The sequence below is a fragment of the Stenella coeruleoalba genome (genome assembly GCF_951394435.1).
Source record: "Stenella coeruleoalba genome assembly, chromosome: 16".
Taxonomy (NCBI): Eukaryota; Metazoa; Chordata; class Mammalia; order Artiodactyla; family Delphinidae; genus Stenella; species Stenella coeruleoalba.
The window spans coordinates 9,662,888-9,686,667 of NC_137162.1; the positions used below are offsets into that span (position 1 = coordinate 9,662,888).

A 23,780-nucleotide genomic window follows, 5' to 3' on the forward strand; every position below is an offset into this window, starting at 1 on the left:
ACTGGTCTCTCCCAACTCCTCAAACCCTTGCAGTGTCCTCTACAGGAGGCGCTATTGGCATTTAGGGTGAAAGCGGTTCTTGGTTGGACAGGACTGTCCCATGCATAGCATCCCTGGCCCTTACTAGATATTGCCCACTCCAGTCCCTGGAACGACCAAACATCCTCATGCATATGCACACATCCCCTCCTGGGACACTATCCTCACCATAAAGTTTGCCCAGTGTGTGTCCGTTCAGGTATCTCTCACACACACACACACACACACACACACACACACACACACACCCTCCCTGAGAGCAGGGGTGGCCTTACTTACTTCAACTACCATTTATCCCGACCCCCGGCCCCTCGTCACACTTGTGGAGTGGTACCGTAGCCTTCCGGGAAGCACTGTCTGTCTCCATAGAAACGACAAATGTAAATAACCACGGTACACGGCGTGAAACCAAAGAGGCCGCAGGACTTAGCTGCCAGGCCAGGTGTCTGGGGTCCTGGGTTTGAGTCCCACCTTCACATGTGACCCTGAGCAAGACCCCGGACTTCTCTGAGTCTCCCTTTTCACATCTGTAAAATGAAATCTTGATTTTTAAGTTTCCTTCCAGCTAAAATATTCTAAGTGCGCAAGCTCAGAGAGACAAAAGGGATGCATGTGAACAGAGGGCCCAGAGGCCAGTTCTGTCTAGCTCTCCCAGAGGGGACCAGGAGGGGTGCGTTGGCTCCACGAGCAGTACTGCTTATGTATGGGTTGTACTCTATGGTGCTGGCCTCCCTGAGACTTGGGAAGTTAACTTTTGATGAGGGGCCAGTGACAACGTAAGAACCAAAGAAGAGGCTCTGGGTAGCTGAGAGTTGGCTGTGGTGTCTGCACAAGGAGGGCAGTCCCTGACCTATTTCCTGCAACTCTCCTCTGAAGAGAATGCCCAAGCCCCAGGCACAGCCTATGAGAAGCCCCGTGGGAATCCACTCCCTTCCACTCACGTGCCCAGCACAACTGGCCCCATTCTCTGGAGGAGCTCCCAGCTCGACCTCAGAACAGGAAAACTGAACATTCTAAGAGGTAACTCACTCCACAATTCCCAACCAAATCCTTCCTCTGAGTTCCATCACTTGTCCAAATGGACCCCCTAAAAACACTAGTGAAGACTAACTTTGAAATATATAAGTGAATCTGGATGGATGAAAACCACAGATGAAACCCAGTCTCAGGACAAGGCCCCAGACAAAGTCATTTCTAAATACAATGGAAACAGTCTTTAAAATGAGGCCTCAATAGGGAATCCTAGAGAAATAAGAAGTTCTCCACCTAATAACAGAGCTGAACCTTCCTCTGGCATAAAACAGATAGGAAATTGCACTGGGACCCCTGCTATTCCATGTACTGTGATAGAAAAGGCTTGGGACAGACATGTGTACACATGCACGCACACATATGAAGACGTGCGCAGGCACACACACACTCCCGCACCAACCAAACACCCTGGCTACCCTTCCCTAGGCTCAGCTTCTATTTCCATCCCCCCAGTACACCCTGGAGACACATTTTTCTCACAATGTCTATTTCACTTGTATCTCAACCCACTCCCACATTTTCCTGTCCTAGCATTTGAAGGAGGCAAAAGATAACAACAATAATAATATCACGCTGATGACGATGCCATTTAAGAAAAGACAAGCACCGAGGAGGACAACAAACGTCGCAGGAATACCATGCAACAGCTTGCAGCAGAAAGCGCTCGGAGGTCGCGGGGAAGACACGGCCCGAGGCCGCGGGAGCCAAGGACGCCAAGGAGAAAGAGAAAAAAGGAAAAAAAAAAAAAAAATCAAGGGCTGGTCACGTGGTGCGTCCGAGCCCTGAAGTGCACTAGCCCCGCTGACGTAACTATTCGAGAATTTAAAAGTCCCAAACTCGGAAGAAGTCCAGTGCAGAGTTTTAGGGCTAATCCACGCGCCGCTGTGGCCCGCCGGGGGAGCCCCCACGCTACCGGGTGGGACCACACCAGCCCGCAAGGACCCCAGCGGGGATGGCGCGGAGCCGGGAGGCGGGCGGGGACCCGGGCCACCGGCACGAACCCCAACCGCGGGCGGGGACCTCCACCGTGAGCGGGATCCCAGCCTCGGGCATGCGCCCCGACCTCGGGCGCGGATCCCGACCCGCCTCACCCGACGGAACGAGCTTCCCGGGCAGAAGCCGCGGGCCCCGCCGGCTCTCCCGCAGACACACTCCTCTGCCAGCAAGTGACACACATGTGTGTTCAGCCAGTTTCCTCCCCTTAGCCAGTCCCCGTTGGGGAAAGATAAAATGAGCTTCGGCTACTTCTAGCACGCCTTTGTCTGGCGGCCAAGGTCCTGGGGACGCGGGTCTCCTCCCCGACTCCGGGCGCTCGCCCTCCCGCCCGCCCTTGCCCGCGGCGCACTTACCACGGATCCGCCTTCCTTCAGGGACGCAACTGCCCAAGAGCCCCCGAGAGGCTGAGGTTTCCGAGCCCGGCGGCGGCGCGGCGCGCGGAGTCTCACGGCCCGGCCCGCCCGGGGACGCAAACTTTCCCGGGGCAACTGCGCGGGGCGGGCGCGGGGCGGCGCGGCTCCCCGAAGGGCTCGGGCAAAGTTGCAGCACAAAAGGCCAATGAGTGGGAGAGCGGCGGCGGCCGGGCCAGGCTCCTCCCCCAGCTCTCGGCGCTCCCGGCCGGCCAGCGCGCAGCCAGCTGCTCGCGCTGGGCGCCCGCCGCGCTCTCCTCACGGGCCAGGAATGCGCGGGGCCGGTCGCGGCGCGCCCAGGCCACCGAGGGGCCCACGCGGCGGCGCGCCCACTCGCCCCGCGGCCGCCGAGCGCGCAGGGGACAGAGAGACAGTCGGACAGACGGACGCGCGGCTCGGGCGCTGCTCGCGAATGCGCTGCAGACTTCCTCCAGGAGTCTCTGAGTCATGACAACTTGCTACAGCTCTTAGTTTTTACACGGCGCTTTCCACTACTCATGACAACGCGGGGAAGGCACCGGCGTGTGAACCACTGAGAAGGCCAAGTACAGGCCGGTGCCCGAACTCTGCGGTCCACGCGCGCTTCCTTCGCCTCCGCCTCCGCCGAGCCCGGGGCGGGGGGGCGGGGGGGGGGAGGTGTGGAGACGGAGGGGAGGAGGGGAATGCCGGCCCGCTGGCCTCCGGAGCCTCAGAAAGAAGCTGGGACTGATGTGGTGGCTCGTTGGTTCCGGGAGCCAAATTTTGGCCCTTCTTTCTTCACCTGCCTAGTCCTAACTCTGCTTAACCACGGAGCCTTAGAGCGCACTGCGCTCTACAGTTTGCAAAACCTGTTGCCTATGCCTTCTCCTGGGCTGATGTGCCCTCCAAATTGGGCAGAGGCTAAATCCAAACCCCTTCCCGCGGCCATATTTCCGGGAAGCATGTGAGTTTCTATTTGTGCGTTGTGGATTTCGGTTTTTTGTTTTTCTCATAGGACCCCAGATCAACTCCTTCGCTAACACAGACCTCACCCCCAGAGTGGCGCTTACCTGCCTGCACCAGTGAAACGTATCACCTTTTCTCTGGAAATTTCTGCATCTAGGCCGCAATGGAGAAGAGCCTGTGGCTATATGTGGGCGCCAGGCTTCCTATTTTAAGTTTAGTGTCAAGAAAACATTGCTGTGTTTTATATCCTCTGGGACCAAAGGGTAAGAGACTCACAAATGACTCAAGGCTTCATTTCCTCCTCTTAAAGAAACAGATGCCCAAGGCTCGATGTCCCCAAATGGGAATTCTCTGTAGAATAAAGAAGTAGACTTTTATTGCCTTCCACTAAAATACTGTTTTTTTAAAAACACCATGCTTCTAAGAATCACATTTCTGACGGAAATTTAAATAGATTCCTCCTTCACATGCTTATCATGGGCTCAGGGGTTTAGTATTAAAGTGCCTATTTCACTAATGTGATAACTGACACTCAAATAGGCTAATTTGTTCAAATGTATAGCATCAGCTGTTCGTGACATGAGAACTGGAATGCCCAGTCTTCTGTGCCCTTGTGCCCTGATCCGAGGTCATACCCACTCACGGTAAAAAAAAAAAAAAAAAAAAAAATGCTCCACTCACCACCTCCTAAGCTTGAGCATTCCAGTTAGGCAAAGAGCTAACAGGATTTTGAGATAACATCCCTTTCAAGTGAAATAGCCCCTCCCCAGTTGCCGGAGGCATATCCTTCATGACACAGGAAGGTACCACTATGCTTTGAAACCTACTGGTGTGGCCAGGAGAATGATGCCCTCCTCAAGGATGTCCACAAAGATGTCCGTGAGTATATTAATTTATAGGGCAAAGGGGAATTAAGGTTGCTAATCATCTGACCATAAAATAGGGAGATTATCCTGGATTATCCGGGTGGGCCCAGTATAATCGCAAGGGTCCTTATAAGTGGAAGAGGGAGGAAGAAGAGAGTCAGAGAAAAAAAGAACTGATAGTGGAAGCAGAGTCAGAGAGAGATTTGAAGATGCTGTGTTGCTGTCTTTGAAGATGGAGGATGGACATCACAAGACAATAAATGTGGGCAGACTCTAGAAGCTGGAAAAGCAAGGAGATAGGTTTTCCCCTAGGGCTTCCAGAAAGGAACACAGCCCTACTGATTTTAGCCCACTGAGACCAATGTGAGATGTTTTACCTACAGAACTGTAGGAAAATTTTTTTTTTTTTTTTGCGGCACGTGGGCCTCTCACTGTTGTGGCCTCTCCCGTTGCGGAGCACAGGCTCCGGACGCGCAGGCTCAGCGGCCATGGCTCACGGGGCCAGCTACTCTGCGGCATGTGGGATCTTTCCGGACCGGGGCACGAACCCATGTCCCCTGCATCGGCAGGCGGACTCTCAACCACTGCGCCACCAGGGAAGCCCAGAAAATAAATCTGTATTGTCTTAAGCCATGAATTTTGTGGCCATGTATCATAGCAGCAATAGGAAACTAATGCAGTAGGTATCTGGTTACTACTGTGATTTAATCTCCTCCTTGAAGAATTTTATGAAAGTATCCAGAGTCTAAGACCATTCACTGCAGCAGAAACACTCTGGCTGAGAAAGACCTGACCCCAGCACCTCTCCAAGGTATCATCAGGATCAGAACAGCGCAATGATGTTCAGTAGCTAGCTTTCAGACAGAGCCGTGGTCCAGGGTAGGACACACTCATTGCAAGATGAAATAAAGGGCTCTCAACATCACGAGGGATTGATATTTAAATCCCGACGTCTGACAAAGATACATCCATACCAGAAAGTCTCAGCCACCCACACAGCCCTGGTCCTGGCCGCAGCTGGAAAAGTTGCCCTGATGATAAACTTGAAGCAATAGTAAATGTGCATTGCCTGTCTCCTCCGGCTCCAGGTCAAGAGTAACAATACGACACAGCAGGCCCCCCACATCTGCGTCTTCTGCATCTGCAGATTCAACCAACTGTGGATCGAAAATATTCAGGAAAAAAATTCCAGAAAGCCCCCAAAAGCAGAACTTAAATTTTGCTATGCACAGGCGACTATTTACATAACATTTATGTTGTATTAGGTATTATAAGTAATCTAGAGATGATTTAAAATACATGGGAGAATGTGTGTAGGTTATATGCAAATACTACACCATTTCATATAAGGGACTTGAGCATCCTCGGATTTGCCTATCCACGGGGGTCCTGGAATCATTCTCCAGGTATGCAGAGGATGACTGCACTGGTACAGAGTAGGACAGACACGTGCTTGCTTATGCCCTTCGTCTTGGGATACCTGGACTCTATAGAAGAAGACTGAATCACAGGCAGCAGGGATGTGCCTTAGTAATTGCATCCATGACAGAATCTTTACATCCTAAGGATTTCTTGGTTCTGAGTACAAGGTCAAGGCCCCTGCAGAAATGTGGTCAGTGTTTTCAGCAATGCCCCAGTGCAACAGCTGTTCAACGATCTTCTCCAGAGTCCTAGGTTTCTGGAGTTATCTTAAAGGCTACTTGGGAGGCCCCTGTCACCAGAGCTGTTTCACTGAAATCTGTCATATCTTTGGGTTCCACAAAAGATTTTGTGCACGAAAAGGTTCATTTGGAGGGAAAAGGAGAAAAAGAAAACATGAATACACTGCTTTATAGAAAAGAACTTGTGCTGTTGGAATCCTGGAATCCAATCTGAGACCCAGAGAAGGAGATTGACACACCCAAGGTCAAAGGCTACATAGTGACAGAGCAGGTATCAGGAAGGGAGATTTTTTTTTTTTTTTTGCGGTACGCGGGCGTCTCACTGTTGTGGCCTCTCCCGTTGCGGAGCACAGGCTTCGGACGCGCAGGCTCAGTGGTCATGGCTCACAGGCCCAGCCGCTCTGCGGCATGTGGGATCTTTCCGGACCGGGGCACGAACCCGTGTCCCCTGCATCGGCAGGCGGACTCTCAACCACTGCGCCACCAGGGAAGCCCAGGAAGGGAGATTTTTTTAAACTTAAGTGAAGAGAACAGTATAATGAACTCTATTATATCAAACAGTTTCAATATTATCAGATCATGGCTAACTCTGTTGTATTCACATGCTCACTTCTCACTTGTTACTCAGATTATTTTAAACCAAATCCCAGATATCATCACTGTATCAGTTAATATTCCTGTTTGAATCTCCAAAAGGCAAGGACTGGGAAGGGAATTTTGAAGGCTGACTCTGTATTCTCTTCGCTCCCTCAGCCTCCCCTCAAGAGGAGCAGCACAGCTGAAGGATGATGTACAACCTGTAAATATTAGTAGGTAACAACCACAAGCACCATGGGTCCAAAACTTGGTGCATGTCAGACCCCCTGGGTTATTTTTAAAATGTTCCCAGAAATTGTGATTCAGGAAGTCAGGAAGGGGCTCAGGAATGAGCATTTTAGCAAGAATATTCTGGATAATTCTGGTGGAGATGCTTTCCAAACCACACTGGGAGAAACTCTGAATCTGAACTTTTGTGGCAGGAGTCATGGGTTGCCTCCAAAAGTGAGGTTCCCTCTCCTGTTTACTTACTTACTAATGTTCAAATAATTAGTTTAAGTATGGTCATGGGACACACCCTTGGCCAATGAAACGGAAAGGAAAGTCTGTTGTATTTCTGGAGACATTCTCCTCACTCTTCAGAGGAGATACAAGACGGCAAATCTTGTGTCTTCAGATGTCTTCCTGCCTCTCGACATTGTCATATGGGGCCTGATGCCTAGAGCTTCTGCAGCCAGTTTGAAACAATGAAGGGGAACATTAACCAGCACACTAAATTCAGGTAGAGAGGAAGATGAAAAGGGCTAATGAATTACTCAACCTTGGAAGTGCCCTGCCTCTGGATTTCCTGCCAGGAGAAATGATGGACCTAGTATTGTTGTTTTCTTGTATTGGGTTGTCTGTTACTTGCAACCAAAAGCATCGTGAAAAGGCTGTCAGCTGTGATGTTGAGAAGCTTTCATTTGGTCCATACTAGACCTAAGGCTCTAAAACCACAAAGCAAATCAAAGATTCTTTGCCAGTGGAGTCTCCTGGAAAACAAAAGGCAAATCAGTGCCTAGGAGACACCCCCAGCTCTGTCCACCGAGTACTGCTCTGTTCTGTGTTTGCAGCTTCCTTTACACTCCGTTGTGGCAATGATATTTTTCTTTGGCTGAGAGGTGGCAAGCCACATGAAAATGGGAAGCCAAACGAGAAACCCGTGTCCAAATTTGCCTGATACATAAATAACCATGAACTAATCAAATATTCACTGACCACTATTCCAAGTGCCCATGCGGGTGTAAAAGTGTATAAGACAGGACCCTGCCTGGGCAGACAGACTCATGCTGGAGGGGCAAGAAGCAGGAGGATGGGACCAAGAACACCAGCAGACACCAGGTGCCGTCGGCCTTCGGAGCGGGAAGAACCGAGGGTACAGCAGGTGTATTAGGAGAAGTTATTCAGGAGACTGAAAGGAACCTTCATTCTATCCAATTCTATTCATTCTAACTATGTGACTTGCTTCTGCCCCACTGGACCATGGGCACCCCCCTGAACGGCCAATGCCATAACTTCATACGTGAAGAAACCTGGGAAACGAGGCCAGAGCCTGGAAACATGCAAGGTGGCTGGTTAACTGGTAGGGAGTGTGTGATGCCGAAGGACAGAGGTCAAACTCTCCCTAAACAAAGAACACACTAGCTCCCTGCCGGAAGTGAGTCTACATGGAAGTTCACATATCTGCCTTGTTTGTGGGCACCCAAATGGAAGGTTGGTTACAGCACATTGTCTTCAGAGAATCCTAGGGCGTCCGCCCAGGACACCCATACGTGGCCAGACAGCACAAACTCTCCTGGACCCAAGAGGTTTCATTCAGTCTTTCAAAATCACGTATTGAGTATCTACCGCATTCCTGGCCCTGTGCAATGTCAGATGCCTCGTGGTCCCTTGCCCACTTCTACAGATGGTTCATGGAATGGCCACCACATGACAGAAACATAAAAGCAATATTTCAATCAGCCTCGAAAGAGGCATGGGGAGATTTTCCAGAAGAGGGAATACTGAAGCTGACTTTTATAGGGTAAGGAGGTGTTACCATAGTAAGGTTTCTCATATGAGGGTATTTTAAATAGTTATACATTTGAAGCATATGAGGAAGAAGTTCTAATTAGCACATCAAACCCGTAACTTCACAGACATTACCTAAAACAAAAGTAATATATTGAAATAAAAATGAATCGCTGTAAAGAAAAATAATAAGTAGATAATAATACGGTGGTATACAGATAGGGTAAAACTCTTGAAAGTGGTTACAGGGTGGTAGACATTGATGAAACACTGAGCCAAAAAAAGAGGGGAAATGGACGTGGAGAAGAGAAACAGAATGTTCTGGGGAGCGGGAATGAAATCTCTTCTTGAGTATAACCAGTAACTGGTTGTGATAAGGAAGCGTATGACTAAGCCATTCAACAAGTATTTCTTAGGCACCTACAATGTGTTAGCTACTTCCAGGTGCTGGGAGATAGGGGTGAACAGAAGAGACAAAACATCTGCCCTCGAGGAGAATACTTTCTAGGTAAGTATTAAGGGCCGCCTACCTTAATTACCCAATGAGAGGCGAAGACAATTAGGGCTGTGAGCTGTTTTAACTCTTTAATGCTCGTGTGCTTCCTCTTGAACTAGACTGTCAGCTCAAGGGCAGGACAGCAAGCCTTCCCCGTGCCCACCTGACAGCTGTGCTGACTCTCAGCCCAGTGCTCATCGCTCTCCTGGCAGGAGTCTCTCCTCCGGGGCCCGCCTTCCCCAGCCCTCCCTACCTCCCTGTTCCCTGAAGCCCTTCCTCTCCAATGTGGCGGCGTCTCAGGGCTTCACCCAACCCCCAGAAACCCGAGCCGATAGGGCATTTTTGCCTAGAAGATTATCCTGTCATCTGCCAGCTATGAAGGGTGGCAAAATACCACCCATAAGACAGCCTGCACTCTGCTGTCCCCACTTAATTATCAGATCAGGAAAACCAAAAGGAAATTTAAAAACTTTTTTAGGGCTTCCCTGGTGGCGCAGTGGTTGAGAGTCCGCCTGCCGATGCAGGGGACACGGGTTCGTGCCCCGGTCCGGGAAGATCCCACATGCCGCGGAGCGGCTGGGCCCGTGAGCCATGGCCGCTGAGCCTGCACGTCCGGAGCCTGTGCTCCGCTACGGGAGAGGCCACAACAGTGAGAGGCCCGCGTACCGCAAAAAAAACCAAAAAACAAAAAACTTTTTTAAATGACCACTCTAATATTAGCTAACATTTGTGAGCATTTGCTGCAGAGCGAGCACTCTGCTAAGTGGCTTCCATCCCTCCTCTGACTTAATCCTCACATGAGCCTATGCGGTGGGCACTGCTGTTGTCCTTAGCAGACAAAGGAGAAAACAGACTTGGAGTGGTGAAACCCCTTACCCAGGGTCCCACCAACCAAGCAGAGGCAGGTGCACACACAGGCTGCGTGTCTACGAACCCAAACTCCTAACCGGTCCACAGTGACAAAGGGCTAACTTCAGCTTATTTTTATATACTCTGAACACATCAGCAGAAGAATATGCCATGAGGAACCCAGGACCAGTGCCCGCCTCTAGCATGTGAGTTCAGCTCTCACACTAATAAGATCCACTTCGCTAGTGACTTCTGGGGATTTTTTTTTTTTTTTTAGAAGGAATCACTGCTTTGGGCTTCTGAGCTAAGTTCTCACATTCCATGAATGGCTGTCCAAGCAGGGAGGTACGTTCCTGAATTGCAACCCAGCAAAATGTAGTTGTAAGGGCAAAGAGAAATACTGGTAGGCAGGGTTCAGGCCTTCAAAATATTCAGCCATTGCCTCCACCCACGCTAAGATGAAATGTCAGCCTGAACCCAAAATACACACAGCAAATGCATGGGGCAGTCCCGTGACTTCGGAGTCTCCTCCAGGGTTTCTAGCCGCGGCCTTGGAATTTTCCTTGAGTGCACACAAAGCCTTCTTCACACAAGGGCCCGCCTCGCTTGAACGTGTACTCGGCTGAACCTGTATTTGATCTTGACCTCGTCCTAATTTTAAGTAAGTCTGACCAAATACAAAGCAAGCTCCGCTGGCTGTACCCTCTTCCTGAACAGAAAAACAGTGTTCTCGAGGAGTCAGAGTCAGATGTCTGTGTCCCATCTGACACGATGGTGGAAAATAAAGTACTTGATGAAACAACCACAGTCTAACAGGCTCCCAGGTGATGCCAAGGCTGCTGGTCTAGAGAACCACACCTTGAGTAGCACAGCCCTAGAGCAGTGGCTCTCCAGAGGCAGTTGTGCCCACCAGGGGACGTTTGGCAGTATCTGGGGGCATTTTTGATTGTCATGACTTGGGGGATGCTACTGGCATCCATCCTACTATGTGCGGGACAGCCGTCCCCAACAATTACCCAGCCCAAAATGCCAATAGTGTTGAGGATCGGAAACCCTGCCTAGAGCCCCTAGCTTGACCTTTATGTAGGAGGCCCTCAGTCTGAGTGAATGAATACATGAATGAATGTATGATGTACAACTGCAATGATTTTGTTATTGTGTTATTGAACTAACCTGGCCAGTAGATTTGTATTTCTCTTTTGAGGGAAGCACCAAACAGACCCACCCTCTATCCGCTGGACAATGCACAATCAACCTACAAACATTTGTTGAGGACCTACTATGTGTAGCCCATTGTGCTGAAGACTAGGACCAGCGCAGACCCTGCCGTCAGAGGCCTCGCCCTCAAACGGAGACAGACGTATTTTGGGTGCTTGCCTGTGCCAGCCCCGAGCTAGCACTTCCCTCACACTATCACACAGTCCTCCGGAGGTAGGTGCTGACTTCATACACACTTTACAGATGAGGAAACTGAGGCCTCAAGCAAGCAAGTAACTGGACCGATGTCCTACAGTGAATAAGTGACAAATTTGAACCCAGATCTGTCCAGCTGAAAACACCCAACCTCTTCTGCAAAGTGTGAAATCCTATACGAACTATAATGCATTTGCTTCTGTCTTAAAATTGTGGTCAGGTAACAGAAAGAACTCTCGATTCTTGGGCAGGGCCGGGGGCGGGGGTGCTCCCGGGGAGTTGGAGGGTTGAGAAGGCTTCACAGTCACTACATTCGCCTGAGCCTCTATGGTCTCATGAACCAGAGTGCGGTTCCCCAGAGGGTGGAGAAGTAGGGGGCGCGGCAAGGCAGGCAGAGGGGTCACCCAAGGTCAAGGGTGTCTGAGTCTGGCCAGCCTCTCTCAGCCATGCTAGAGTTCCTTCTGCTCATGCCTTTAAAGTCTGGGCCTGCCTCTGCCTTTACACATTTCTCCAGTTCTTATACCAGAGGAAAAGGAATTTAGAAGAGAAGACATAGAATGCCCTTCGTTAGACTTGTGAGCCAGTGGCTTTTCAGGACTCCCAGGAAGAAGCAGGGAATTGTAACACTGTCCCATTGGGGTCAGTCATAGCTCCCGAGTGCAAAATGCAAAGGGGGTTTCTGAAAAGCAAAAATGCCGCCGCTCCCGGGTGAGGCCGTTTCTACAGAATAATTTCTCTCCACTGAAGATCAAATACGAACCACAGAACAGGTACAAACAGCGACTCAACAGGGAGCCTGGTGGTTTCTAACATAAGCTTCCCATCTTCGTGCAAAAGCAAGACTAGACCCTGCAGTGATCATCAAGAGTGTTTTATCTCCCAAGGATTCATGGCCCAGCTGTTTGTAAAGAAACCTGAAACAGACTGCAGCATCGTCTGAGGGTTTCCTCAGCAAACCGCTCACATAGACACACTGGGCTGGAAGGAGGTGAACTCAAGTTTCAGCAGAACCTTCTCCGAGTTAACCCTAATCAGACTTCCCTCCCCACCAGTATCTGCACACTCCCCAAATCCTGGTGAATTAGAGAATCTGCAGCTCTTGTCCAACCAGCTCCTCATAATGGTTTTCCTGCAATCCTACTGCAAATGGTACTGGCCACAATCAAAGGAAAGCCAGGGTCAGCAGAGTGCAGAGGCTGCAGTTTAACTCATTTCACAAAATAGCTGGAGGAAGCCTGCATATGCAACTTTCTTGGATACAACCCAAGGACAAGATTACTTTAGACCACTACCACCACCTCCAGAAAACAATCTATAACGCCAGTTCATACCAGGCCCACCTGGGGTGCTTGCTGTGTACAGGAAAGGTGATGCCTGCTCTCTAGAATGGCAGCGGATTTGTTGGAAAGAGCACTGGTCTCGAGGCCAGAAGGACTGCATTCAATACGAGTCAGACCAGTGGCCCCCTGACAAGCTGCGTGGCCTTCCGGAAGTCACACACCCTCTCGAGGTCTCAAGTTTCTCACCTGTAAAATGAGGAGCCTGAAGATCCCTCTGGTTCAGTTGTTTCAGGACTACGAATGCCTGAGCCAGGCATGGGTGGTACCTGTCTCAAAGGATGAGCATCCCCGCAGCCAGGCCTCAGGAGCCAGGGACTGTGCCCCAGACATCCTTCAAAGGTGGCCCTGAAAGGCAGTCTGGCCTAAACTGAGACCTCAAGCCCAAGCTTGGCACTCTCCCCTCATCCAAATCCTCACTTTCTGACAACTCTGGCCACGCCCACTGAAATACCAGCCGCTTGGTCACCTGCCAGGAGGGGGTCTCCTTCCCCAGCTCCTGTGCTGCAGCATCTGGAAGTCAGGCGGCCAGACAACTTTCATCCCTGCCCCTTCCTCTAGGAGTCTGGGATGGGCCAGCAGCTCAAAACGTCGTACTAAGTAGTCGGGCAGTTTGACCCATAAGACACACTCAGAGCTTGCGTTCAGCTGGTGCAGCCTCCGCTGGGCTCACCCACACAGGCGCTCCATCCCTGCCACAAATGTTAGGTTTCAGCCTCTTTGCAGCCATTCTTGGCAAGAGGTTAACCACAAAGCCCTAGCTTCCCCTAGGGAGAGAAGGCATTCCCCACGTGTGCCTGATGGCTTGACCTTGCATCAAATACAATGTTGCAACACTGAGGGCCACTCCAGTGGGGAGGATGTCAGCCACAGTTCGAGAGGTAGCTTTAATGGGTCATGACACCTTCCAAAGAATCCAGGGGAGATGCAAATGAACTTCAGCAAACTTCCAGGAGTCCTTGTGTCAAAGCACAAATGTTTACCCTTCCCCCTCCCCATATCCTCAAGTCCATTCTTTAGTAGGTCTGTGTCTAGCTGTGACAAAGTGAGAGAGTGGCATGGACATATATACACTACCAAACATAAAATAGATAGCTAGTGGGAAGCAGCCGCATAGCACAGGGAGATCAGCTCGGTGCTTTGTGACCACCTAGAGGGGTGGGATAGGGAGGGTGGAGGGAGGGAGACGCAAGAGGGAAGAGATATGGGAACATATGTATATGTATAACTGATTCACTTTGTTATAAAGCAGAAACTAACACACCATTGTAAAGCAATTATACTCCAATAAAGACGTAAAAAATAAAAAAGCACAAATGATGATAGTAGTAAAAACAGCAGTAATAACAAAAATTACCCCTGATTAAGTCCTTACTGCGTGCCAGACAGGCACTCGGCTAGGCTTTTAACACACATTATTTTTATGTGATCTCCCTAATATCTGTCTGTAGTGTAGCATTATACACATTTTACAGGTGAGGAAACTGAGGCTTAGAGTAGCTAAGGAATTTGCTTGAGGTTGGAGAGTCTAATGGCAGATTCAGAAGTTAGACCTGTCCATCTGCCTCCCGGAGTACCACCTGATCTGGTTTTCCCAGACAGAAAGCCTCCAACAGAAAGTGAGTTGAGATGAATTATTCAGCAAAGGCTCACGGAGCGCCCACTGTGTGCCACGCAGAGTATCGGGTGCTGGGTAACCGAGAGCCGCATCTGCCAAGTCTGACCTTCCCAAAGAAACAAGATCCTGACTTCTTCTCTTGGCCAGAGGCCGACACCCACTTTCTATAGAGGTGACCATCACCATGTGTCCCACCAAACATTTCTAGACGGGGAATTCAGGCTCATGACACCCACCTCCTGATCTAGCGTCAGAGGACACTGCGGCGCAGGGAGGGGAAGGAAGTGCAGTCGCTTGGCAAAGGCGTGAAGGCGCACAGTGAGTGGCGGGAACCAGTGAACCACCTGATCCCTCCGGAGGGAGGGTGCCGAGCACCGGGCTGGGAGTCAGCAAACCGCACGCGTCACTCCCCCGCAGTGTCTGCCCACCGACTGCCCACCTGCCGATTCACCCCAGCCCTCTATCCAAGGGAAGAGGGGTGCCCAGTGTCCTAGCTCCTCCCTAAGGGGGAGACCTTGGCTTGCCTTCTAAGCACCTGGCCTGGCTGCACACCTGCTGGGGGCCTGAGCCCGCTATGGGGATGGAGCTGCCTTCAGGAGGCCCCGCAGCTCAGGGACCTTGTCTACAGCTCTGCCGTCACAGCTCCTGGCTATGGGAAGCTGGCTTGTGCAGGGTACTCTGTATCTTGCCTCCTCGAATCACCTTTAACCTTCCTTTAAGCCCCAGGAGACATCATTGGCCATCTATCCGTGAAGAAGCTGAGGCTTGGAGAAGTGACCCAATCACCCAACAAGGCCCAAGAGCGGGCGATCAGGATTTGAACTTCAGGACCTAACGCTCCCCTCCCTCCAGCCTGATTTCACCCTCAGCCTCACGTCCTCCCCCCCGTCCTCCATGCCCATGTCTCGGGGCCCTGCTTCCCTCCACCTACGGGTGCTCCTGGCCTGAGGACTCAGTGCTGACCGTGTCCGCTGCACACTGCGGTCCTCTCTCTGCGCACCCCGCCCACTCCCAGGGCACAGGTGCACCCCTCCCCTGAGGTTTTTCTTCCCAGACACCCTCTGACCACCTTACAAAAGGAAAAGGCATTAAAAGTCTCAGTAATCAGACCCCTTACAGTGCCTTCCCTGGAAACAAAGAAACACTTGCACGGTCTACCTCTGATTCAGCAGGCTGCTAAAATATTTAACACCTGACGACTTAACATGCTTGAGAAGAAAGGGGAGGCCGAGATGCAGTTAGCTGCGGCCTCTGACCTTGCACACCCCACAGTAAGCTTCTTTCCCACCCTGCCAGTTTCTTGGGACAAGATCGGTACAGAGACGGCAATTGGCAAACACTTCTCTGCTGTGGACCCATGTCGGCTCCCTCCCAGCCCAGATGGGCACCCTTGCAGGTGTGGCCAGTGCGGATGGGTAGGCACAGAGAGCTCTAGATTAAGTGTTTGGAGCCAGTTGACCAGGTTACCCGGGCCTCCTTACCAGGCCTGTGTGTGAGGTTGCACTGGCTTAGCCAAGGCCTCCGGTCGGCCCGGTGGTGAACATCCTTGGTTCAGGTGCCAGAGACGCCTTCTGCTGATCCGTGTCGCCAGGCGCTTGTGCCACGAATACAGCCCAGTCTCCGCTCTGCAGGCACAGCTGCCTGACTTGCCCACTGGCAGAGCCAAGGGGTGGCCAGGAGGAACCCAGCGCTCACTGAGCACCACCAGGCATCTGAGCTCTGCAAGGGCTTCACACAGAACCTCTCGGAATCCATGCTGCTGACGGGCACGGTTCACCTCTTATGTACACATGAAGGAACTATGTCTTCAGGTTGGGCTGTCCCATGCAGAGCCCGCTACCCCACGTGGCTATTTCATTTTCAGTTTTAATGAATCAAAGTTAAATAAAATTCACAGTTCAGTTCCTCCCTAACCCTAAACCACATCTCCCTGAAACCGGCCCCAGATTTTCGAGTGGCCTCATTTCAGGTGTGTAGTAGCCACACGTGGCTAGTGGCTGCCATACTGGATAGCGGAGATATAGAACATTTCCATCATCGTAGAAAGCTCCGGTGGACAGAATGTCTTAGAGGATAACCTCCCCAAGATTCCTTCTGGCTAGTAAGTTACTGATCAGGGATCCAAACATGGATTTGATGTCTGAAGCATTCTCCAGAAGAGAGGTTCCAGCCCTAGCCCTAACTCTCATTAAACCACTGGTCTTGAGCAAGCCATGTCACCTGTCCCAGCCTCCCCTTCCTCCTTTGCACAAGGGGCACACAAGTGGTACCTACTAAGGGTTAAGGTGCGGTGGAAATAAGATGCTAGATGTGAGCGTACTTTGGCCCAGAAGGAGGAATAAGGGAAAGGGAACTTACACTGAGGACTTACTTTGTGTTGGGCACTCTAAATAAAGTGGCTCGTTTAATCCTAGGTAGTATATACCCCCACTTTACAGGTGGGCAAACAGTTTCATCAAAGGTGATGCCCCCAAGGTCACACAGAACTAGAACTCGGCCTGGAACTTATCTGTAGACCTCCAGGCCTATGCTGGTCTCACACAATAGAACTCAATTCGACAGTCTTCTCTCTAAAGCCCAGAAGCAGGTTTGGGGCGGTGTGGCGGGGAAGAATGGCTCCATGCCCTGGGGCAGGTCCTCGGTTCAGCTCAGGCATCAAGGGGAAGCATATCGTCAGGGGCCAGATTCTGATTCTGGTTCTGCTGTCAGGTAGCTCCCTCGTCCCATCCCTATTCCGAGTCTCGACAAGAATGCGCCCAAGTTTCCTTCCAGATATCCAGCTAGAGTCTAAAATACCCATTTCTCAGTCACACCTACTGAAACGAACCTGCATCCTGGTCTAAAACAGTGGCGGTAATGAGAGGTTCCAGGAAGAGAAGCGGATGAGTTTGGACACATTCATTTGGAAAATCACCACCTTGCCCTGAAACTGGCCTGGGATTCTTAAGTGGCTCTTCCTGCCATCAGATCCAGATGTGGCATAGCAGAGGCCTCAGGGCTGAGGGGCTCAGAAACCCAGAAGGGCTAGACCAAAGTAGTGGCGTTCCCGTCACAGGCACCTGGAGGGAGGGAACCAGCCCCTTGCCTTCAGGGCGGCTGCCACCTTTGGTGTGGCTGCCTCACCATCCAGCTTTCCAGAGTGACTTGGCATTATTCCCAAGGACAGATTCACCTCTAAAAAAATGTGTTTTAATTGTGGAACACAAAAGCTTCAGAACATAAAGCCCACATTTTTAAAGGTCCTTTGACTTTTACAATACGATGGTTCACAATGATTGAAGCTGTGGCTCGTAATGTGAATCCGCGTCATCTGTAGAGTCGTTAGTCCTGAGGTACTTTTGAACCACGTAACAAGCTCCTGTGAGCCGAGCAGGGTTAGCAGAGCTCGCATATGACAGAAGCAGAGGCGTAGAGAGGTCAACCGGCTGGATAAAGACTCATCCAGCCTCATGTCTCCCATTCCTGTGGGGTCTGTTACTATATCATTTGGACACCTTGGGTTATTTTCTTTGTTTGCTTAATTCCCAGGATGTTTTTGAATAAAGACGTTTAAAATGATAATAGTGGTTACCATTTGTATTTTACACTTACCATATATCAGGCATTATACTAGGTGGCTTTGGAAACATTCCATTTTAATCTTAATTCCAACCCTAACAGGGAAGTATTATTTTTCCCATTTTATAGATATGGAAACAGGATTGAAAAGTTAAGCAGCTTCTCCAAGGCATCACCCAGCCAGTAAGAGGTCTCTGGGATATAAACCCTCCATCTTACTCCATTGTCTCCCTTTTGGGAAGAAAATTGCTCCGAGGGAAAGAAGTGTCAGCATTGTAGCTCTGTAATAGCCCTGTAATAGCCCAATACTTCTCAAAAGGAAGTTTAAAATAATCCAAGCAATGTAACCGAAAATCGAACCCAGAAGGATGGGGGTGGGGACGGAGATCTGTCATCCTGGCTTTATCTGCTAAAAGACCTAGGCTTGGTAGCTTCTTTTCTTTTCCTTAATTCATACAGCTGTAGCCCTCCTCAAAACTTTATTCTGAAACTCAAAAACATGGTGTCACAGCTGGTAATTTTAGAAGGAGGAGGAGAGAGAAGGAAGAAACAGATCCAGTGGGAGGAAGGGCAGGAAGTCGCTCCAGCCCTGCCTTTAAGTCCAGCCGGGGCTTCCGGGACAAGATGCCGGCTGCCCCTCGCTGCTTCCTCCTTCTACCCCTCAACGCCTCAACCCAACTGCCCTTTGTGGTTTAGCCTAGGTGTACGCAAAGACCCAAAGCACCTGGGAATAATTTAATTCTCTCAAATGCACTAGTAATGGAAAACGATACCTTTCCAACCATTTCCCCAAATGGAAAAAAAAAGAGACCCCTTTAAATAAATATTCAGCAAAAACAAACTTCGTGATGTCCACGATGGATTCAGAACTACACATCTGATCATCAGTGGTGTGAAAGCAAAATGCCAAATTCTAGACTTTCCATCCACGGAAGACAGTCGTTGTATATAGAAATCCACAGCCAAGCCATCTGTCAACAGACTCCTATTTCTTAGAGTTGGGGGTACATGTACCCCTTGGGTGGAGGTGAGCAAAGCCACAAGATACCCACGGCACATCCACCAGCAGGGCCAATTGGACGTCAAAAGATGGGAAACTGAGCAGCAAAATATTTGTGCTCCCGGCATCTACCTGGATATGAGATTGGGTTATTAAACTATCCTGTCACCAAGACAGAAGAGAGACATTTCTTAGATATTGAATCTGATCCGTGATATCAGCCCCATTCAAGTTAGCAGAATCTCAAAATTCAATAGATTCAACAGAAGCACGTCACCTGATAACCAAGAGAGTAGAAAACATGGTTTTGACTTGCTTTGCTCTTCTCGTGGCAACTCAAAGCATTATTTTTATGTTGAAATACAATACGATATGGTATACAATAAAAGATACACATAAAGTTTTACAATAGAACAAGATCTCAAAATTTTTTAACTTGAAGCAGATCGCTGTGGGCTACCCAGTAGGGGGTAAGAAAGAGTTCGCTCTCTTCAGCCGTGAAGACATTTTAGCAGACAAGGAAGAAAGCCCTGGAAAAGAAAGATGGCTGGGCTGGAACCTCAACCTCAAGAAGACGAACAGTTACCGCTCAGTTCACTGCAGGAGAAAAGCCCGTGCCACAGAACTGTAATAGGATACCTAACCCCTGCCAGGGGTTGGAATGCACTGGAATTGCATTTGATCAGATATCTCAGCCCTTACTGCAACTCAGCGAGGCAAGTATAGTTGTGACCTCCCCATTCTACAGATTGGCAAACCGAGGTTAGGTACGTAACCTGTAAGGTGCACAGCTGGGTGTGAATCCAAACTTCACCACCACCCTAGCTTCTAGCAGTGTCTGCCTCAGTGTGGCCACCCAACCTCCCCCAGACCGCTGCCAAAATTCACCTTCACGTGCAACACCTCCTGTTCCCAGGACGTGCACTTCTGACCTTGGCCGGACTTTCTCTGAGGCCTGCCCAGGTCCACGGCACAGCTCCCTCCTGGTGAAAGGTCCACTGGAGCTACTGAGCCTACCCCCAAGACAAAGCATTCCCTACGTTTGTGTTACAGTAGGAATGGAGTTGCCGGGCTGAGACATGAGGGTCACCGTGGGAAGTCTTGGCCTTCTGGATCATTCGATAGCTGTGAGAGCTCTGTGAGGAGCTGGGGTGCTCCAGGGGGCAGCTACTCACCATGTGGAACTGTTGAGGGCTTGGAGTGTGGCCCGTCCAAACTGAGATGCACTGTGGGTACAAAATACAGCCCAGCTTGCAAAGACTTCATATGAAAGCAAGAATGTAGGATATCAGATTAATAATTTATATATTGATTGCATGTTGAAATGATAATATTTGGGTTACACTGGGTTACATACAATGTATTATTGAAATTAATTTTACCTGTTTCTATTTAGTTTTGAGTGTGGCTACTAGAAAATTTAGCATTGCATTTATGGCTTACGTTCTATTTCTTTTTTTTCAACATCTTTATTGGAGCATAATTGCTTTACAATGGTGTGTTAGTTTCTGCTGTATAGCAAAGTGAATCAGCTATACGTATACATATATCCCCATATCTCCTCCCTCTTGCTTCTCCCTCCCACCCTCCCTATCCCACCCCTCTAGGTGGTCACAAAGCACCGAGCTGATCTCCCTGTGCTATGTTATGTTCTATTTCTACTGGACAGAGCTGGTCTATACCTTCCAGAGACCTTTGACTGTCTACTAAGAGACAGAGGTCACCCCGCCTGGCAAGCTGGAGGGGAGGGTCCATTCAGAATTCTTTCTGGAAATCCTTAGCCAATGGGAGAGTGGCAGCCCTTTTTCCTAAGAACCCAAAGCACAGGAAAGGTCAGCCCTTTTCCATCCTCATTTCCTTCAAGGACCAGGGCAAAGCAGGTTCTGGAGCCCAGTGATCTAAATAGAAGTAGACCATGGGCCACAAATGCAAGCCCGGAATGCAAAAGCTACATAGGTAATTTTAAAAGGTTGATAGCCGCATTAAAAACAAGAAAAAAAGGTGAAATTAAGTTCAGTAACATATTCTAACCAAGAACATCCTAAATATTATCATTTTAACATATAACAATATAAAAATTATTAACGATGTATTTTGTATTCTTTTTTTTTGGCCGCACTGCACGGCTTGTGGGATCCGAGTTCAAAGCGCAGAGTCCTAACCGCTGGACCGCCAGGGAATTCCCTGCGTTCTTTTCTTCACACTAAATCTTCAACCTCTGGGGTGTGTTTTACCCTTACAGCACAGCTCCATTCACATGTGACCAGTGGCTGCCAAACTGGACAGCACAACTCAAGAATCTAAAAGTCTACCACCCAACAAATCCTCAACCAGAGCGAAGCGCACAGAACACCCATTATCATGTAAATGTCTACTGCTCTGTAAACTGTGATAAGTCACACAACTCCAGCCACTAAGATTTATGTTTGCAAAGAGTTCTGATGGCAGCAGAAAAAAAGGACTCAGAATTTAAACAGGAGAAAAGAGTGGATGACGCGACACTAACATAACGAACACCAGTCATCGTTAGTTGGTGTGGTTGTGGATTCTTCTCCTTTTCTTTATACTTTTCTATACCTTACGAAGTTTCTAATACTAATTTAGAAATTATAACTTTAAAATTTAAAGTGATTAAAACAAAGAGCCATGAAATACTTATTGAACTACTACTATATGCCTGGTCCTGAGATCTTCTTGTTCTCCAAGAAGGTGATAAAACATCTAGGGACTGAAGAAGGAGCTAATATGACATTTATGGGGAGGGGAGGGGAGGGGAGGGGAGGATTTTCCAGTCAGACATTGTTTCCTACGCTTTAACTGGGAATGTCAAAAATACATACGAGCAGGGGCTGCAGGGAATTTTGTGCTAAGTCAGCAGTGGAGACAAGTGTCGAATGCAGATTAAAACTGCATCTGTCTCGGCAGCAGCGTCCGTATCTCACTGGCCCAGAGTTATGAGAGTCGCTCTCGAAGGGCAGGAAAGGCAGCTGGGTGTCGGTGGAAGTGCTCAGACTCGAAAAACAGGTGATCATGCATTCTTTCAGCATGTGTAGAATATGCAATAAATCATTTACAAAACGCCTGCAGCTGTTTGGTAGGCTACACTGGCCAGCCACAGGTACTAATTTAAAGCCCAACCCCGCTCCGCTTCACACAAGCGTGTGCCCGCACACACACACAGACACGCACACGCACACATACCCACGGGGAGCTCTGCAAGAGCCAAAGATCGAAGGATGCTGCACAGCTTGGTCAGAATGTGTCTTTGCCACAGTATCTCCCTCTCCCCCGGAGGATGAAATCTCCCAGAAGCTGCTGTTGCACAACAGGGTGGCATTTCACTTAGGAAAAGAACAGGCAGGTATGCTGCAAAGTGTGAAGGTCTGGGATTCGCAGTTGCATCTATCATTTGTCCTCCTCTAATCTTTTTTTTTTTTTTAACATCTTTATTGGGGTATAATTGCTTTACAATGGTGTGTTAGTTTCTGCTTTATAACAAAGTGAATCAGTCATACATAAACATATGTTCCCATATGTCTTCCCTCTTGCGTCTCCCTCCCTCCCACCCTCCCTATCCCACCCCTCCAGGCTGTCACAAAGCACCGAGCCAATATCCCTGTGCCATGCGGCTGCTTCCCACTAGCTATCTACCTTACTACGTTTGTTACTGTGTATATGTCCATGACTCTCTCTCGCCCTGTCACAGCTCACCCTTCCCCCTCCCCATAACCTCAAGTCCGTTCTCTAGGAGGTCTGCATCTTTATTCCTGCCTTACCCCTAGGTACTCAGCCATAAAAAGAAACGAAATTGAGCTATTTGTAATGAGCTGGATAGACCTAGAGTCTGTCATACAGAGTGAAGAAAGTCAGAAAGAAAAAGACAAATACCGTATGCTAACACATATATATGGAATTTAAGAAAAAAAAATGTCACGAAGAACCTCCTCTAATCTTGAGAGGGGTGTGACTGCTGCTGGTGATTAGACATTCCTGCTTGAGATTAAAGCAAAGTTGAGCCCATTTGCCTCAAAAGGTAATGAACTAGATTAGGAGGTGTCGGGCTCAGGGGGTTGGGAGTCGTGAGGTGTGCTGTCTAAGGGGTGCAGGGTTTCTTTGCCGGGGTGGGGGATGACCATGTTCTAAAATTGACTGTAGGGATAATTGCACAACTCTGTGAATATATTAAAAGCCACTGAATCGTACACCTTAAATGAGCAAATTATATGCTTTGTGAATTACATCTCAATAAAGCTGGTAAGGAAAACAAAGATAAGCTCAGATATGAAAGCAACTCACTCAATTCCTTTAACAGCAATGGATCTTGTAGTTATCTTAGCCACTGCTTTACCTGTATAGAGAACAGGAGGGACTAGGTGTTTCTTTCTTAGATAAAGACTCATATATTAGCAGTACCCTCCTTTGCAAAACATCCAGCATGTCTCTGCCAAAGGCACGTATCACGATTCTCCAAAGGCCGCTACCTTTTCACTGACCTTTCTGCTCCGCCCGCACTTCGGGTCTCGTCTGAAATGACCTCGCCCATGACAGTTGGAGCATCCTCCTCGGGAACCGAAGGTAAGGTGGATGGGCCGGGCCCAGAGCTCTTTCTGGGATAAAGTAAAAGAAGCAATAAATATTTCAAAAGGCATTTTTCTCCATGTCCTACTGAAAAGCCCATTTCCCAGTTAAAGCTTTAAGTGTCTACTTCACCAAAATCTCAGGAAAAAATTAGCTTCGGGCAGCAAATGGCTTTGAGATGCCTTGGGATCAGTTAGGTCTCTCTGCATAACTCTGCATAAATAAATCCAGATTCAAAGGCAGATGTATTTGGACGCCAGAAAAACTTCTGATTGACCATAACCTGTGACCTTATAGTGCACTGCCACCCTGTAAACATTTCATGCTTTGCGAACAGTTTCAGTTAGAAGAATTAAAAGAACACAAGGCAAGGAATAAGACACGTTAAACAGACACAGCTCCCATGCCTCCAAAGCA

The 23,780-nt window shown here is 49.2% G+C and overlaps 1 protein-coding gene across 3 annotated transcripts in view; it reads right to left on the reverse strand.

Moving 5' to 3' along the window:
* TACC2 (transforming acidic coiled-coil containing protein 2) overlaps window positions 1-23,780 on the reverse strand; it is a 169,341-nt gene that overhangs the window by 114,577 nt on the left and 30,984 nt on the right. For all 3 annotated transcript variants that reach the window (XM_079899174.1, XM_079899175.1, XM_079899173.1), the window contains exon 3: window positions 23,279-23,392. In XM_079899174.1, the coding sequence (XP_079755300.1) occupies window positions 23,279-23,392 (114 nt within the window). The remainder of the gene's footprint in view (window positions 1-23,278; window positions 23,393-23,780) is intronic.